Raw genomic sequence first — 17,619 nt, 5'->3', positions numbered from 1 at the left:
GCTCCGCGGCCCACACTCACCTGGTTCAGGGTCTTCTGCAGGTGCGGCGTGCCCATGCGGTCGGCCATGTGCCGGTAGGCGGGGTGGGACAGGAAGAACTTGCGCTCAGCTGCCAGCGCCGCCCGGATGTCCTTCTTGCCTTCAATGTCCTTCTGGCTGCGGTTCACCACACCAATGTAGCCTGTGGGGAGACGGAGCGAGTGCCAGGACGGCAGTGGTCGGTGTCAGGCACGCCGAGGGACCTGGGCGCCCATGGACCCAGCACTGGGCGCAGCAGGTGAAGCCAGCACTGGAGCGCTGCTGGTTCGAGTCCCGGCTACTCCACTTCCCAGGCAGCGCCCTACTAACAGGCCTGGGAAGGCAACGGATAAACAGCCCAAGTGCTTGGGACCCTGCTACCCACATGGGAGACGTGGATGGAGTTTGGGGCTCCTCCTGGCCCATCTTCAGCCACTGTAGCCACTGGGGAGTGACCCAGCCACCCTGCCTGCCACACCGCAGGTCTCCCGTTGCCTGGGCGCAGCCCGTGCTCCTCACGCCCATACGCACCTCTCCTCAGAGGCAGCAGCTTGTTCTCCAGCACGTCTCTGGCATCGGTGCCCTCATCCATGAGGTCCAGCTTGGTGATGACGCCAATGGTGCGCAGACCTGCGGGAACCCGGAGGTCAGGGGCGCTGGGGAGGGGCTGGGCGGTGGGCCACAGGCCCCAGCTCCCTGCACTCTCGGCCAGAATAAACTTGGCACGCGGCAATGGCCGCCTGCAGGTCCCTCCATGGCCCTCCGGTTATCAGCGGAGGCTTGGGGCTCGCCCCCAGGCCCTGGAACGCACATAGCCCCTGCACGACACCCACACCCACAGTGACTTCTCACCAGGGTGGCTGAATTCCACTTGGGACCTTCTCCCAGTCAATTCCTCCCGCTGCATGCCACCCAGAGCCAAGGGCAAGCTCGCAGAAAATGCCACCCATGTCAGGGCCAGCGCAGTGGCATTATAGGCCAGTCATCCACCCCTGGTGCCAGCATCCCATGTGGGCACTGGTTCAAGCCCCGGTTGCTCTGCTGCCAATGTGGCCGCCTGCTAATGTGCCTGGCAGGGCAGCTCCTCTCTTGCTTGAGCCAGCTGCCTGGCCCCGGAGCAGTCTTTGGAAAAAGCCTCCAGCGCTCTCGATGGCTCCACAGCTGGCAAGTTCAGGCCGGGTGCAGAATGCCCAGCAGGACATGGACCTGCAGCAGCCCCTACCAGGGTGGCTGGCCTTTTCCCAGTGCCCCCTACACTGCCTGGCAAGATGGGCAGCAGCACGTGGCCCGATAGCCTGGGGCATGCCGGCAGGCGCCTCGTGCCGCCCCCGGCCAGGGTCTTACCCTGGGGGTCCACCTCCTTGGCCAGCTTGAGGGCATCCGAGTTGGCCAGGTCCATGTTGGCGGGCGTGACGGCCAGGATGAGGCTGCTCTCCCGGCTGATGAACTGCAGGATCATCTCCCTGATCTGGTACTCGATGTCCGGGGGCTGGTCCCCCACGGGCACCTTGGTGATCCCAGGGAGGTCGATGAGGGTCAAGTTCAGCACTGGGGAGCCACAGGGAAAGGCCGTCAGAGCCTGACTGCTGCCCCCTGTCCTACAGAGCCTGACTGCTGCCCCCTCCCCATCCTACAGAGCCTGACTGCTGCCCCCTGTCCTACAGAGCCTGACTGCTGCCCCCTGTCCTACAGAGCCTGACTGCTGTCCCCTGTCCTACAGAGCCTGACTGCTGCCCCCTGTCCTACAGAGCCTGACTGCTGCCCCCTCCCCATCCTACAGAGCCTGACTGCTGCCCCCTCCCCATCCTACAGAGCCTGACTGCTGTCCCCTCCCCATCCTACAGAGCCTGACTGCTGCCCCCCCGTCCTACAGAGCCTGACTGCTGTCCCCCCGTCCTACAGAGCCTGACTGCTGTCCCCTGTCCTACAGAGCCTGACTGCTGCCCCCCGTCCTACAGAGCCTGACTGCTGCCCCCCGTCCTACAGAGCCTGACTGCTGTCCCCCATCCTACAGAGCCTGACTGCTGTCCCCCGTCCTACAGAGCCTGACTGCTGTCCCCTGTCCTACAGAGCCTGACTGCTGTCCCCCCGTCCTACAGAGCCTGACTGCTGTCCCCCCGTCCTACAGAGCCTGACTGCTGTCCCCCCGTCCTACAGAGCCTGACTGCTGTCCCCTGTCCTACAGAGCCTGACTGCTGTCCCCCGTCCTACACAGCCTGACTGCTGTCCCCCGTCCTACACAGCCTGACTGCTGTCCCCTGTCCTACAGAGCCTGACTGATGTCCCCTGTCCTACAGAGCCTGACTGCTGTCCCCTGTCCTACAGAGCCTGACTGCTGTCCCCAGTCCTACAGAGCCTGACTGATGTCCCCTGTCCTACAGAGCCTGACTGCTGCCCCCCGTCCTACAGAGCCTGACTGCTGTCCCCCGTCCTACAGAGCCTGACTGCTGTCCCCTGTCCTACAGAGCTCTCCTCTGACTCTCCAAGGACATTGGCGTTGGCAGACTGCAGCGGATCCAGCGCAGCTGCTGAGGAGCCCAGAGCGGACGGTGTGAGGAGAACCCTGCAATGGGGATGCGTCCAAACACATGGACCCCTTCGCCCCCCGGGACATCAGCGTGAAAGCAGGGACGGCCACACCCACGGGGCACACGTGCGTGGATCCGCCACGGCTCCTGGATGCAAGGATGTGGAGAACACGAAGGGTAGTAGTGGTCAAGTGGCGTTGGGGATGTGTACCCACACCGTGTGTTCAACAATGGACTTTAGACCCCTGGCGTTGTGGTGCAGTGCGCTCGGCTGCCTGGGAACACAGGCTCCAGGCCTGGGCTGCTCTGCTTCCGCTGCGGCTGCCTGCTAAGGCGCCTGAGCCTGTGGCCTGGATTGGGACTAGGTCAGCCCTGGGTTGTTGGGGTCCTTTGGGGTAGTGAACCCATAGATGATACTTCCTGCCTTTCAAATAATTAAGTCTTTAAAAAAAACAGGTAGGAAGACCCTTCCATGAAATGCGGGGTGTCGGGGGAAGAGGGGAGAAGGGAGAGTTGTGGCGCCCCCACCTCGCATCCCCCTGGGGCGGTGTGGCAGGGTGAGCCCATCCCTGCGCACAGCCTACCGTGGGGCGAGTAGACCCGCAGGTTGATGGGCACCGGGGAGATGCCTTTGTTGGTGCCCGTGACCCTGTCGGTCTCCGCTTCGATCTCCTGCCGGACCTCATCGAAGTCTGTAAACTTTTTGGACTTGCAGTGCAAAAACTCCGCATACTCTGTGGAGGGAAGGCGAGGCGCGCAGTGAGGCGGGCGGTTGGCAGCCAGGGGGAGGCCTGCGCACATCGGGCACAGGCCATCAGGGGATCGGGGCGGCCTTTCTCTGGCTCTCTCTGCCCAGGGCCACACATGCAGATCCTACACCTCCTACACTGTCACTGGCAGAAGGCAAACGGGGGACCACCCACCCCCGACCCCTGCCAGGCCTTCTCAGGCTTCTGTGGTCCGCTCACCCCTCGCCTGCCTGGATCGCAGGGATGCGACCAGGCTTGGGAGCCAGCAGCACCCTGGGATTTCAAGTGCTTTGTGACTGCGGGACAGACACGCACATGCGCACATGCACACAGGAGCATACCACAAGAACGCTCAAAGCCCGATGGAACTAACACAAACACATTCTGGTACCAGAAGCAAAAACAGAAACGTCAAAGTCCGTCTAGTGGGGGGTCAGAGCTTGCAGGGATAGCAATCTAAGCTCTTGAGGGCGCTGCGCTGTGTTACCAAACCGCACCTCTCCCCTTTGATGACAGCTTCCACGAGCGTTTGATGTCCCCGTGCACACAATGAGCTCTCGGGAGACCCAAGTGTGAACCCTGGACGCAACGCCAGAAGGACCCTTCTGTGACGTTTCCCGTGGGCCTCGGCGTGTGAGGTCTCCGCTGGGGCGGGCTCAGACCCTTCCTGATTTGGGGTGCAGGTGCTGTGGCACTGCGGGGCCAGTGGCCCCCTTGGGATTCCCCACACCCTGTCTAGAGCGCTGGGGAGAAGCCCTGTTCAGATCCAGCTCCCTGCTAAGGCTCAGGGCGCTGGCCAAGTTCATGGGCACTGGGATGGAGGGAAGCTGCTTCAGGTGCTAGCGTGCGTGCGTGTTTGTTTCAATCCATCCGCTTCCTTCTTCTTAGACGCATGTTTCTGAGTTTTTCCTCTTGGGGCTTAAAAAATGCTCACAACCAAATGAACTCAGCTTGTAATTTCATCTCCCTGCACACGCTCTGAGACCGCAGCCGGCTCGCAGCAGAGGGACCCGCACAGCGCAGGGCTCCGTCACGCACTGGCCCAGAGCGGGTGACGGCAACCAGCCCCTTCCACCTCCCCGAAACCCTCCCTGCTCCTCCTTCCCAAGGTTCCGCAGCCTGCTGCTGGCACCAGAATCGGCCCGGCCATTCCATGGGGCTCCCCACCTGGACCCCAAGTCGTTCAGAAGCACTGCTTTCCGGGCAGCACCTCGCGAGGCGGAGGACGAGCCCACGGGACATCAACATGGCATGGGGAGGCCGCCCGAGCGCTACTGACGCGCCAGTCAGTAAACGTGGTGGGTCTTTTTCCTTCGTTTTCAAGCAGGGGCTGGTGTCGCAGCACAGCATGTTAAGCTACCACCTGCAACACCAACGGCATCCCTGTTCAGAGCGCTGGTTCAAGCCCCGGCTGCTCCACTTCCCACACAGCTCCCTGCACATGCACCGTGGGAAGCAGTGGAGGATGGCCAGCCATGTGGGGAGACCGGTTATGGTGCAGCCTGGCCCTGGCTCTTATGGCCATTTGGGGAATAAACCAGCTGCTAGAATCGCCCTCTGCCTTTTGAAATCCACAATTAAGGAATCACACAGAGCTCAGAAGACCTGTGTGAACACGCATGCGCTGGGCACATAGGTGACGTTCTCTGAGAGATGTTCAACTTGTACTATGACCTGTGCAGGAGGGACCCAGAGGCCCAGCCCGCCCCCACCCCACCCCTGTTCCGGCAGCAACACCCACAAGCAGTCACACTGACCAGGGGCCCGAGAAGTCCCAACCCAGTGATGGCAAGACACTCACACTGCTGTGCCGTCCTTCCTAACTCAAGGTTGGAGACAGCTGTGCTGGCCACACGGAGAGCCCAGCTAGTGCGCGTGTGCACTGTCCGGGCAGGCCTGGACCCTCCTGCCAGCAGGCAGGCTTGGCCAGCCCTAGGGGGTGTGCCCACAGGCCCGCCACAGCAGCCTAAGGGGCTATGGCCTCAACAGAGCAGCTCTCAACCCAATTGACCGGGGCGGGCTCCAGGGCACTGAACGGGTTTAGACCAGACACAGCAGCCAGCCTCAGCACAGGCCAACCCGGGGAAGGAGGAGACGGTCAGCAGCCGCGGAAGGACCTGGGTCAGCTCCTCACAGTGCTGTCCTTGCTATCAGCCGCCCCAGTTGCCAAGGACAGTCAGCCACGCTCCAGCCCATCACAGGGTCGGGAGGGAACACTCTTCCGGCAGCGGCCACTAAAAGTGGAACAGCTCAATCAGGAGCCTGACTCAGTTCCCTCCCGGCCCCTGAGAGAAGTTGGGGGCTGGAACATGTTCACGGGGCCAGGACTCCAAAGTCCACTGCCTGCCAACAGCCTGGGCAAGCACCTGACGCCGGGACAGGTGCACAGGGAGGCGCTGTCCCTGCCTTGCTACCACCGCAGCATCACAGATGCCAAGGATGCAGGAGGGAGCCCAGATAAAGCTCGCAAATCACACAGCGGCACCCCCATTCCCTACACAACCCGCACCCTCCCCGCCCACCGCCTTTGCTCCCTGACTCCTTCCAGCAGTTACCAGCACTCTCACATCCGGGGAGTGTTAATTACATTCCTGCTGCCTGCCTGCACACACACACATCACATCTCACCAGGGCAGGGGCCTGGCCTGTCTGCCTGTCTGCCTGCTGAGGCCCGCGGGCAGCCGTTCGTGCCAGTCAGCACAGCCTGCAGTCGGGGACTGGGGCCGGGCCAACCCCCAGACAGGAGGGTACTCTCCCTAGGTTGCCACTGCAGCCCGAGGCACAGGCTAGGAACTGCCAGGGTCATGCTGAGGAATGCGTGGGCAGCCGAAGGTCTCCCAACTGGGTCTGGAGAGGGCACAAGGTCGAGCAAAGGTCAGAACCCACACCCCGCACAGGCCAGCAGGTGGCGGGGACAGTCCAGGGGTGGCAAGCTACAGCTCTCTGCTACAAGCAGTTAGGGTCCCCGCAGGCAGGTTCCTCCCCACCCCCTTCCGGCCCTCTTTTACCAGGCTCCTGGGCTCAGGGCCAATGCCAGGAACAAGAAGCTTCGGGGAGGGGGATGAGGGAAGCCCACGGTTATGCAGTTGCCTGCAACCCCAGCATCCCGTATCAGAGGGCCTGGGTACTGCTGCCAACGTGCCTGGGATGGCAGCAGCAGGTGGCCCCAGGCTGGGCTCCCTGTCACCCCTTGGAAGCCTCAGGGAGAATACCAGGCTGCTGGCTTTGCCCCAGCTGTTGCAGGCATTCTGGGAACTCTAATTCTCAAATACGCTTGTTTTTTGTTTGTTTTTTTTCCCCCCTTGGGCCACGCTCCGCTGGTCCCCCAGGTCCAGGAGCACAGGGCTAGCTCAGAAGTGGAGCAGCCGGGACCTGAACTGGCATTCCTATGGGACACCAGCTTTGCAGGCACTGTCCTCAATACTGAGCCACACGCTGGTCCCCAAGTGACCAATTTGAAACGAGTAAGTGAAGGGATGAGTGGATGAGCGGATGAACCACCCGATGGCAACTGCCAAGTCTGGGCGTCCCCCAGCACTGACCCGTCGGTGGCTCCCACTCCCCTGCCAGTGCCTGCCACAGCCTCCACAGGCCCCCTTCCCCCTGCACGCCCACTTCCTCCCTGAGGGCTGCCTTAGGAAACAGCTGCCAGGCCAATCCCACCGCACCCGCAGCCTTCCCCCTGCCTCCTGCCACCTCTCCAGTGTCACAAGGGGACCAGTCTCCTGGCTTTCTCCCCCTCCCCTCCCCCTCCAATACCCTTGACATTGATGTTCCAAGGCTGTGGGCCGTCCTCCACTGCTTTCCCAGGCCACAGGCAGGGAGCTGGGTGGGAAGTGGGATTGTCGGGATTAGAACCGGCGCCCATATAGGTTCCTGGCGCATGTAAGGCGAGGACTTTAGCCGCTAGGCTACCACGCCGGGCCTGATGCCGCCTCCCTCTTAGAGAGCCAGGAGGCCTGAGGCCTGGCCGCTGTGGGAGTCAGGTGCATTGGAAAGGCCCTGTGGCAGAGCAGGTGCCAGCCGTAGCGGTGAGGTCGCCCTGCGTGGGCTCGGCATTGTGGCACAGTGGGTTAAGCCACGGCCTACAGCACCCAACACCCCATGTTGGCAGTCCATTCGAACTCCGGCTGCTCCCCCTCCCATCCAGCTCCCAGCTCATGCCCCTGCCCCTGGGGAAGTAACAGCAGATGGCCCATGGGCTTGGGCCCCTGCACCCACATGAGACCCAGACAAACCTGGTGGCCACTGGGGAAGTGAACCACTGGACAGAAGATCTTAACCCCATCTCTTTGACTCTGTCCCCTGACACCCATTAACACTGCCTTTCCAATAAATCACTAAACCTTAACACCCAGAAAACGTAGGTGCCAGAGGGCTGCCTGAACCCTACACCAGCAGTCCTGATCCCAGCCTTCCTGCTAACACACATCTGAGGAGGCGACAGGGGGTGGTGTGAGCCCTTGGGTCCCAGCCCGGGGCTCCTGGCTCCTGGCTTCAGCCTGCAGTGGGTATTCAGAGAGTGAATCAGTGTGTGGAAGTGCTCGGTCTCTCTGGCCTTCAACTCAAAAGCCAAAACCCAAGCAGAGGTGCCCAGCCGCCAGGGCCCGGGCACGCGGCAAGGCCGGGGATGGGGTCCAGTGGGCTGTGCTCCCTCCCCGACAGCCCAGGCTCCCAGGGTTTGCGGGGCCCTCAGGCCTCCTGCTGCCTGCAGCCTGAGGTCATCTTTAAACGGAGCTGTCAGTCATGCTTCGCTCCCACCGGGTGCAGAGAGGCCAGCCCCGCTGCCCCGGTCCCCAACTGTCGCCTCTGTGGTGGTGAGGGAGACGGCTGGCCTGAGCAGGAACGGCCAACCCGGCCTGCGGCAGCACTGTCCACAGGACACACAAGCACACGCATTCACTTCCCTTCGCCACAGGGCGCACCAACTCCTGCAGCCGGGGCATCGCTCCAGGGGATCCTTGAAGCCCCCCAGGATGACCTGGGCCAGGCCCTGCCACCCCTCAGTATGGCACCAAGCCACCCCCTCTGACTTTGGCCACCCGGCCCCTCTCCTTGAGGCTCAGCTGAGCTGGCCCCACTGTGCACCTTCTTCTCCTGGAGCCGGCCAGGCCCTGTCCCAGCGGCCTCCAGGCCGCCCCTCCCCTGTGGCTCCGGGTCAGGAATGCACCCCCTTGGGCCCCTGGACCATGGTGGACTCCGAGCCTGACATACCAACCCACAGCCCCTGTCACTTCCTGTCTCAACCACAGTGGCTACATCAGACAGGCCCGCTGGGCTAGGCGCTTGGCAGAAACAGGAAGGACTGAGGACACTGTTGTGTGTGGGATACGGGGACGGGCCCTCCGTTCCCTCCCACAGCCCAACAGGACCCAACTGCAGCTCCCCGCTCCTCTGCCAGCCTCCACCACTCCCAACACCTGCCCCTTTTTCTCCTACACACAGGGGGTCTTGTGACCTAAGACAATGTACAAGGCTGGGTTTTACTAATGATCCTGGTGCGTGCGCACGCACACACACACACACACACACACTACTCTCCATAGACTTTCGGCCTCCTCAGTTTCCCCCCAACGCACCTGCTAGTCTCAAGGAAGCCCCACCCTCCCAGTCAGGGTGTGTCCTGGAGGCGCCCTCCCAGCCCCCAGCCCATCACACAGCCCCCAGCCCCCAGCCCATCATACAGCCCCCAGCCCCCAGCCCATCATCACACAGCCCCCAGCCCATCACACAGGCCCCAGCCCCCAGCCCATCATCACACAGGCCCCAGCCCATCATCACACAGCCCCCAGCCCATCATCACACAGCCCCCAGCCCCCAGCCCATCATCACACAGCCCCCAGCCCCCAGCCCATCATCACACAGCCCCCAGCCCATCATCACACAGGCCCCAGCCCCCAGCCCATCATCACACAGGCCCCAGCCCATCACACAGGCCCCAGCCCCCAGCCCATCACACAGCCCCAGCCCATCACACAGCCCCCAGCCCATCATCACACAGCCCCCAGCCATCACACAGCCCCCAGCCCAGGGAGAACCACCATCTATTGGTGTCTCTGCCCTCCTCAACCCACACTCCAGTGGAGCCCTGGGGCAGGTAACAAGACGGGGTACAACCCGGCCCAAGGGTGTGACAGCACCCAGAGGTGACGGGGAACCAGGCAGCCGCATTCGGCCGCCTGAATTGCCAGTCACTTGGACAGCAGCTCCACAAGGGACGGGGGCAAAGTGGGCTGCTGGAGAGGCCAGGAAAACCCGACTCCACTGTCGCTCCTCCCACCGCGGTGACGGGCCACCTGAACCCAGAAGGGACAGCCTGCTGGCCAGCCCATGAAAAGCAGGAGGTGGCGCCAGACCAACCTGCCAGCATCCCTCACTGAGGGCATCCCTCACTGCGGGCATCCCTCACTGCGGGCACCCCTCACCGCGGGCACCCCTCACCGCGGGCATCCCTCACCGCGGGCATCCCTCACTGCGGGCACCCCTCACCGCGGGCACCCCTCACCGCGGGCATCCCTCACCGCGGGCATCCCTCACCGCGGGCACCCCTCACCGCGGGCATCCCTCACCGCGGGCACCCCTCACCGCGGGCACCCCTCACTGCGGGCACCCCTCACCGCGGGCATCCCTCACCGCCGGCATCCCTCACCGCGGGCACCCCTCACCGCGGGCATCCCTCACCGCGGGCACCCCTCACCGCCGGCATCCCTCACCGCCGGCATCCCTCACTGCGGGCATCCCTGACCGCGGGAACCCCTCACTGTGGGCACCCCTCACTGCGGGCATCCCTCACTGTGGGCACCCCTCACTGCAGCCTCGCTCTTCTTGGGCAGTGGGAGGACCAGGCCCGCCTAGGGGAGGAGCCCAGGGAACCGGGCTCAGCCTCCACTTCCTGGCTTCCAGTAACCCCAGCAGTGGATAGCTGTGGGGCAACCAGCCTCGGGCAATGTGCAGGGGGATTCTTCCTTCTGGGCGGGGGCTGGGCAGGAGGAAGTTGTCCACCTCTGCCTGCCTGAGGACCCTGGGGGTGGAGGTGTGTTCACCCAGGCGTGTCTCAACTTCCCTACACACGTGACCCTGCGCCCTCACTTCCCCACCCCTTCCGCCGGCACACCCCAGCCCTGCCTCGTCCCAGCCGGTTGCAGCCCGCAGGGCCTGCCAGCTGCTGCTGCCAGCGTACCTGTTCTGGAGAAGATGAGCTGCAGGATGAGCGGTCTCCGGGTGACGATCCCTGAGCCCCGGGGAAGGAAGTCCCTGTGAAGCAGCAAGAGGAGCAGCAGTTACTCACGCCGGCCGGGTCAGGGACCTCACCCACGCAGGGCGCTGCTGTCATGCAGGCGACCTCGGCAGACACCACCAACCTCCCCTCCACGCTGGGTCCTGAGGTTTGCTGGCACCCCCAGACCCAAAACGCAAGGTTGCATCTCCTATGTGTTTCTTTTTTTGTTTTTTTTTTTTTAAGATTTATTTTTTATTGGAAAGGCAGATATACAAAGAGAGCAGAGACAGAGAGGAAGAGCTTCTGTCCGATGATTCACTCCCCAAGTGACCGCAATGGCTGGAGCTGAGCCGATCCGAAGCCAGGAGCCAGGAGCCTCTTCCAGGTCTCCCACACGGGTGCAGGGTCCCAAGGCTTTGGGCCGTCCTCCACTGCTTTCCCAGGCCACAGGCAGGGAGCTGGATGGGAAGTGGAGCTGCCGGGACACGAACCAGCGCCCATATGGGACGCTGGAGGGACCATGCTGGTCCCTGACCACCTGTTCCCCAGTGCACTCAGTCCCGGAGCCCTGCCGCCTCAGGTTCAGCCTACAGGGAGGAAGGCCAGCTGTACTCCACCTGCACAGCCTGGTCCCAGGCCAAAGAGCAGGACCACTGTGCACACACAGCAGTCACCTCTGTGCCTGGCCAGATGGTCCAGGCCATGGTGCGTATGGACTGTACGTCATGTTATAGAAGGGACATGGGCATGGGGGGGTCTGGACCCCGCACCCCCAGGTCCCAAGGGACCAGTGAAGGTAAAACACCCTCTGTGGAGTGGGTTAGCAAGCACTGTACAGAGGCCAGCGTGTGCTGGTTTCCCACAAGGGCACCTGTTCGTGTCCCGGCTGCCCCACTTGCCATCCCCCACTGGGAAAGTGGAGGACAGCCCACAGCCTTGGGACCCTGCACCCGCGTGGGAAACCCAGAAGAGGCTCCCGGCTCCTGGCTTCGGATTGGCTCAGCTCCGGCTATTGTGACCGCTGGCCTTAGCCTGGGCCACACGTCCCAACCCCCGGGGATGCACTACACTTCAGCATGGATCCGGGCACCCGTGACACCTCTTCTGGGTGCCGGGGCAGCACGTGTTCCAGAAGCAGTGTTCACAGGACAGGCGATTTCCCGAGACCCAAGCCCTCATTTCTCCAGCTGAGTCACAGGGTGGACTTGAACTCCAACAGGCAGAACTTGTCTCCTGTGATAGGAATCTCGGGCAGCGTGGGAGGGGAAGTGCTTGAAGCGGCAGGAACATCGCACGAACATCCCGTATCGGATGTAGACTCAGGTGGTGGTTTCGTATAAGTTATGTTTATGAAACAAAACAAAAGCCATGTTATGTTTGTAACAGTTGCCGGATTCCACATCTCAAGGTGAAATCCTGGAAAAACGTCACAGTCCGGGTCTGAGGAAGCCCGAGAAGGGACGCCAGGTCGATCTAGACGGGCAAGTCCAACACTGCAGCATGCCCACTCCGGCTCCAGCACCTGGCCGAGTCTCCCAGCGTCCTGCCGAGTCTCCCAGCGTCCCGCTAACTGCAGACCCCGGCTGGGGGCGGCCCGGCCATGGCCCAGAACCTGAGTTCCCTCACCCCACCGGGGAGACCTGGGTTGAACTGGCGGGTGGCGCTGCCCTCTTATGCCATTGAACTTTGCCCAAGGAATCCTGGCAATCCAGTTAAGCGTTTCCACACAAAAAAAGCTTGGATCTCAAGATCTGAGCCGGGTGGTGGCAGGGTGGAAGGGACGAGTTAAACAAATGACAATCCATTCGCGCCACCTGGCAAGCCACACAGACAACAAAGAAAGGGGGCTTTTATCTTGCCACGTGGGACTTCCTTCTGGGCGTACAGAAGTCGGAGGAAAACAAAAATGTGTGTAAGAATGTCTGTGCTTTGTGACAGAAGGAAACTCAAAGCAAAAAAACCCAGCCGGGCCAGCGGGGGCGGCCCTTCCCGCCAGTTCTCCCGGTGACTTGCGCGTGCGCAGGCGCTACCCATCGCAGACAGTCCGTGGGACGCAGGGGCCAGAGGGTATAAAAGCTCTAGGATGGGTGCCGAGAGCCTTTCTGAGCTTTTATCTGCAAGGGCCAGTTGTCCCACCACCTTTCGGCAGCACCGTCACCCTCAGGCCGCGGAGTGCTGAAGGAAAAGCCTCCCCGGCCTGTCCCCAGCCTGTCCCCCCGGGCCCCAAGGGACGGCTGTGTGGGCTCCATCTCACAGACGCTCGCTCCGGAGGCAAAGGGGTCTGGGTCAAGGTCACGCGACAGCGGCTGTCCTGTGGTCTGAGCTCTGAGAACCACGGGTGCTGGCGTGCCCTGTGCGCCTGAGTGCCAGGCACCGTGGGGACAATGGTGCCGCCTCGGCCGCCAGCAGTATCCAGCACAGGCCCAGAGCTCTGCAATACACAAGGCCAGTGTGATGTCCCGGGCCCCCCGGCAGGAGAGCTGCTTCCGAGGGTGGGACTCACCAGAGGGTTTCCTGGCACACAGTCGAAGTGCTTAGAAACCTTCCTGAAACTGCCTAGCAAGCAGCCCTGCCCGGAACCCTGACTCCTCGCTTAACTGGAAGCCACATCCAGGCCTGCTTCCTCTTCCGGGACCCCACCCACATTCCCGGGGCCACCTGCCCCCCTCCGTCCTCTCTGGCTGCCGCAGCCCCTGGACACCCCATGTGCTGGCCCTGGCTTCCTTGTCTCCGTGCTGTGTGACCATGGGCAGGCTTCCTGCCTCTCTGGTCTGCTAGATTCCCTCGGAGAGACACCTCCCACCGCAGCCCTCCATCTCCGCCTGCGTGCTGTGTCTCGGCGGTGCAGGAACAGGCTGGAAATGTCACACGTAGCCGGGCGTGTGTCCGCCAGCTCAAGGGACCGGGTCCCCGCCAGGGGGTTCCCAGTTCTCTGCTGTGACCTGGGCCAGCATCTGGGGAGTCAATCAGCCGAGGGCGCTTCTTCACTCTCTCTCCCCACCTGTCTCTCTGCCATTCAAACTAATAACTAAATTTAAAAAAAAAAAGTGAAATAAATGAGTAAGTGCCACTTGGTTGTCAGCGTGACTCCCAAGAGCCCCATGTCAGCTTCCAGGATGGAAATTCCTGGGCATCTTACAGGGCTGGCACGCAGATGCCAAGTTTGGCCAGAGTTCTTCCCATACCTCGCGCCCACCCCACCCCCGCCGCCCCATCCCTTGCCATCTTCCTAAATCCGAGACCTAGCCTCGCAGCCCTGCTCATGCCAAGTGCCAACAAGCCTGGGCCTGGGGCCAGTGTTGCCAGGAGCCCCGGCCCGTCCACGCTCAGCCGCTGAACCTCGTCAGAGTCCTGGCACCTGGCAGGGGCTGTCTCCTGCGGCAGGAGGCCCCTCCCCACCCGGGAGATGGGAGGGTGCCCACGGTCGGCCTGCAGCCTGTCTCGCCCGGGTGGCTCCACCCCTTTAGAGCCCAGGTGTCTGAACTGGAGGTGATGAAGGGAGTAGCTGGTAGATCAGAGGTCTAGCCTGTTTATTTACTGTCTTCTGAACAAAGCACAGGGCCCCACCAGGAGGCCTTTAACTTCCGGCCCCGCCCACACTCTCTCTTGGTAACTTCCACCAGGAGGAAGGGAGTTGGGGTTGGGAGGAAGGGAGTAGCTGTGTGGGACCCTAACCCCAGGCCTTCCCCAGGGAGTTCTGGTGGCAGGCACCCCAGCCGGAACCCAGGTCCAGATCCCTGCCTCAGCACCATACACTGGGGGGCAGGGGCAGGGAGTTCCTACAGTTCCTGAGAATTAATCAGGGCGACCCAACACAACGCCTGGCCACGCCTCCAACACAAAGCAGGGCATGGAGACCCACACAGCAGGTGCCCAGGCCACGCCTCCAACACCAGGCAGGGCATGGAGACCCACACAGCAGGTGCCCAGGCCACGCCTCCAACACCAGGCAGGGCATGGAGACCCACACAGCAGGTGCTCGGGCCTCCAACACCACACAGGGCAGGGAGACCCACACAACAGGTGCCCAGGCCACGCCTCCAACACCACACAGGGCATGGAGACCCACACAGCAGGTGCTCGGGCCTCCAACACCACACGGGGCAGGGAGACCCACACAGCAGCTTTTCCCCACCCGGCCCTGGCCAGGCATGGCCCCCTCCCTTATCGGAGCCCTTCAGGGAGCACTGGCTGCCTGCCAGGCTGGCTCTGCCCTCATGTTAAACAAACATACCCTGGCAACCCCACATGGGGCGATACAGGGGCTGATAAACCCCCTTTCCCAGAGGCGCTGGGCAAGGCCGAGAGCTTCCAGGAAGGTGCAGAGCGGGCAAGCAGAGCATGCAAGGTGCTAACAAGGCCGAAACGAGGCTCCAGGCTTGGCCTCTCCCATCCTCACTGGTGGCTTCACACACTACCCAGGGGCCTGGGTGCCTGCCCACTGCCGCTCAGCAGCTCCAGGCAGGTGTCCCTTCCTCCCCGTGGTCACCTCCTGAGGCCCCATCTCTGCCTTGGCCACACTAGTTTCCTCCTTGTTTCCCCAACAAAACTCGCGTGGTCCTGCCCCAGGGCCCTTGCACAGGCCGCTTACTTGGCCAAGCAAATTTTTCCTGCCGTATTCATAGCGTGGTTGGCAACTCCCCACTCAGCTGCCACCTCCCCACACACAGAGCCGAAGCATTCTTGGCCATGCAATTCCCGCTCCCCTCTGGCTTCGCTGGGTGGCTGTCTAACTTAGTGGTTAAAAGCGACCAGGAGGACCTGGCTTAGTGGCTAGATCCTCGCCTTCCAGGCGCCAGGATCCCATAGGGGTGCTCCACTTCCCACCCAGCTCCCTGCCTGTGGCCTGGGGAAGCAGTGGAGGACGGCCCAAAGCCTTGGGACCCTGCACCCGCGTGGGAGACCCAGGAGAAGCTCCTGGCTCCTGGCCTCAGATCAGCTCAGCTCTGGCCACTGCGGCCACTTGGGGAGTGAATCAGCTGATGGAAGATCTTTCTGTCTCTCCTCCTCTCTGTAAATCTGCCTTTCTAATAAAAATACAGAAATCTTAAAATAAAACCACACACGCACACAAAGAAGCTGCTGCTCACACCAGGATGGCACTTCACACGGAGTGGATGCTGGCCGCAGCTCCTCTCCGCAGCCCAGCTCAGGCCGACGCCGACCTGGGAGGCAGTCCCTGGGTTCCTGGCTCCACTGGCGAAGACCCAGAGTGAGGCTCCAGGCTCCGGCCTTGCCGGGCCCCAGCGGCAGTGGGCACTCGAGGCAGATCCCTGCTGTCTGACTCGGCAGGCACCGGGTGCAGCGCTGAGGCGGCCAGCGTCGGGGCAGCTGGTTCAAGTCCCAGCCACTCCACTTCCGGGCAGGTCTCTGCTCTCCTGAACTCCGGAGGCGCAGGCCCCGAGGGCAGACCTGGGCTGCGTGCGTGGCTCTGCCTGGGCACAAGCAGAGGGAACCAGTCTCTGTCTTTCCACTTTTCTGCCTTGCAAATAAAATTAAAATACATTTACATATTTAAAAATTAAAAGTTGCTCAGCACAAATTAAAAAAAATACATATGTATTTATGCTTATTGGAAAGGCAGATGTACAGAGAAAAGGAGACAGAAAGCTCTTCTGTCTGATGATTCACTCCCCAAGTGGCCGCAATGTTCAGAACTGAGCCAATTCGAAGCCAGGAGCCAGGAGCTTCCTCTGGGTCCCCCACACGGTGCAGGGTCCCAGGCTACAGGCAGGGAGCTGGATGGGAAGTGGAGCAGCCGGGACACATACATGAGCTCCCAGCACCTGCAGGGTGAGGACCTACCACATCACACCTGGCCCTCAATATAAATTTTCCAACTTCTGTTTTCCAGTTTCCTGACCAGCTCACACGATGGTGTCATGCAATGGCCCGGGCGGGGCGGCGTATGTCCCGTGCCCGAGGGAACCAAGGCTGACCGAGGGCGCGACCCAGGGTGCCATTACACAGAGGAGACGAGAGATGCTCGGACAGCCGCGGAGGAGCCTGGCGCCTGCTAGGCCTTCCCTGCGCCCCTCCCCGCCCAGGAATCCGGTGCCTCCCCCACCCTGGCAGGTGGGCGTGACTGTCACCTGCTTCCTGGGGACAGGCCAGGGCGGGAGAACAAGCGGCTGTGGGACGGGCCAGACGCGCCCTGGTGCAGTCCAGGTCCTGCGCACGCGCATGCAGCTTTCACACACGCCGAGCAGGTGTGGGGTGAGGCTTCCACCACCACCCGCACGACGTGCCGGCCGCCTAGCCATCGCCCCCTGCGTGCAGTCATAATGAAACTCAGCCGCACGCGGACTCTGCAGGCTCCCAGCTCCGAGCATCAGCCTGCTGCTTGTCTGCCCCTGGCCCCTGCAACCTGCCTCCAGCTACCAGCTCCGTGGGTGGCTCAAGGGCAAGCAGGGAACCCAAACACCCTCGTGCCCCAGGGCCTTTGAACAGCCAGTCATCTGCCTGGACTGACCACTTCCTCCACTGCTCAGAGGCACGCAGGACAGACTCAACACAGCCACCATCTCCTCCAGGAAGCCTGGGGGTCCCTGAGGGGTCCCACAAGGGAAAGCTGGGCGGTTAGGTACCCTGCTCCCCTCAGGGACCCAGATGCCAGACATACCATAGCGGAGCGGGCGCCAGGGGGTCACTTTGTACGCATGGCTGCCTCACTGCACTGCTGCGTTTCAAGGGCTAACCTTGGGTGACTCACTGTCTACTGGCAGGGCAGCAGCCGCATCGACCTGGGCGATGGGAGCCACCCACCCCGCGGGGCTGAAACCACAGAGCATGCGCGCCCCACGGGCTCCGCACTCCCACCCAGGCTGCTCCACTGCACGTCTGCACTTTGTGCCTCATGGCCGTTGGCGCGCAGGGGTGGGAAACCACCTGTTTTACAGCCCACAACATGATGCGGGGCTTTATACATATATAAAAAACAGTTTATGCCTTTACAGCAGGCCAACGTTTATCCTGCAACTTCTCAGATGTGTCTGAATGCAAGTCCCAGAGCAGGCACAGGACAAGCGGTGTGTTCAGGCTGATGCGGTCACGGCTCCAACGTGGGGACCAGGTTCTCTGTCCTCATGGGGGTCCCCTCGCTGCC

The 17,619-nt window shown here is 62.3% G+C and overlaps 1 protein-coding gene across 6 annotated transcripts in view; it reads right to left on the bottom strand.

Moving 5' to 3' along the window:
- DNM2 (dynamin 2) overlaps positions 1-17,619 on the bottom strand; it is a 57,481-nt gene that overhangs the window by 25,719 nt on the left and 14,143 nt on the right. For all 6 annotated transcript variants that reach the window (XM_058658028.1, XM_058658029.1, XM_058658031.1 and 3 more), the window contains exons 2-6: positions 10,476-10,549; positions 3,131-3,280; positions 1,363-1,566; positions 550-648; positions 21-181 (exon numbers count right to left, since the gene is read on the bottom strand). In XM_058658028.1, coding sequence (XP_058514011.1) covers positions 21-181; positions 550-648; positions 1,363-1,566; positions 3,131-3,280; positions 10,476-10,549 — 688 coding nt within the window. The remainder of the gene's footprint in view (positions 1-20; positions 182-549; positions 649-1,362; positions 1,567-3,130; positions 3,281-10,475; positions 10,550-17,619) is intronic.

Source organism: Ochotona princeps, chromosome 33 (assembly GCF_030435755.1).
Source record: "Ochotona princeps isolate mOchPri1 chromosome 33, mOchPri1.hap1, whole genome shotgun sequence".
NCBI lineage: Eukaryota > Metazoa > Chordata > Mammalia > Lagomorpha > Ochotonidae > Ochotona > Ochotona princeps.
Note: the sequence above shows the minus strand (reverse complement) of the source record. Positions and strands in the feature narration are given on the sequence as shown.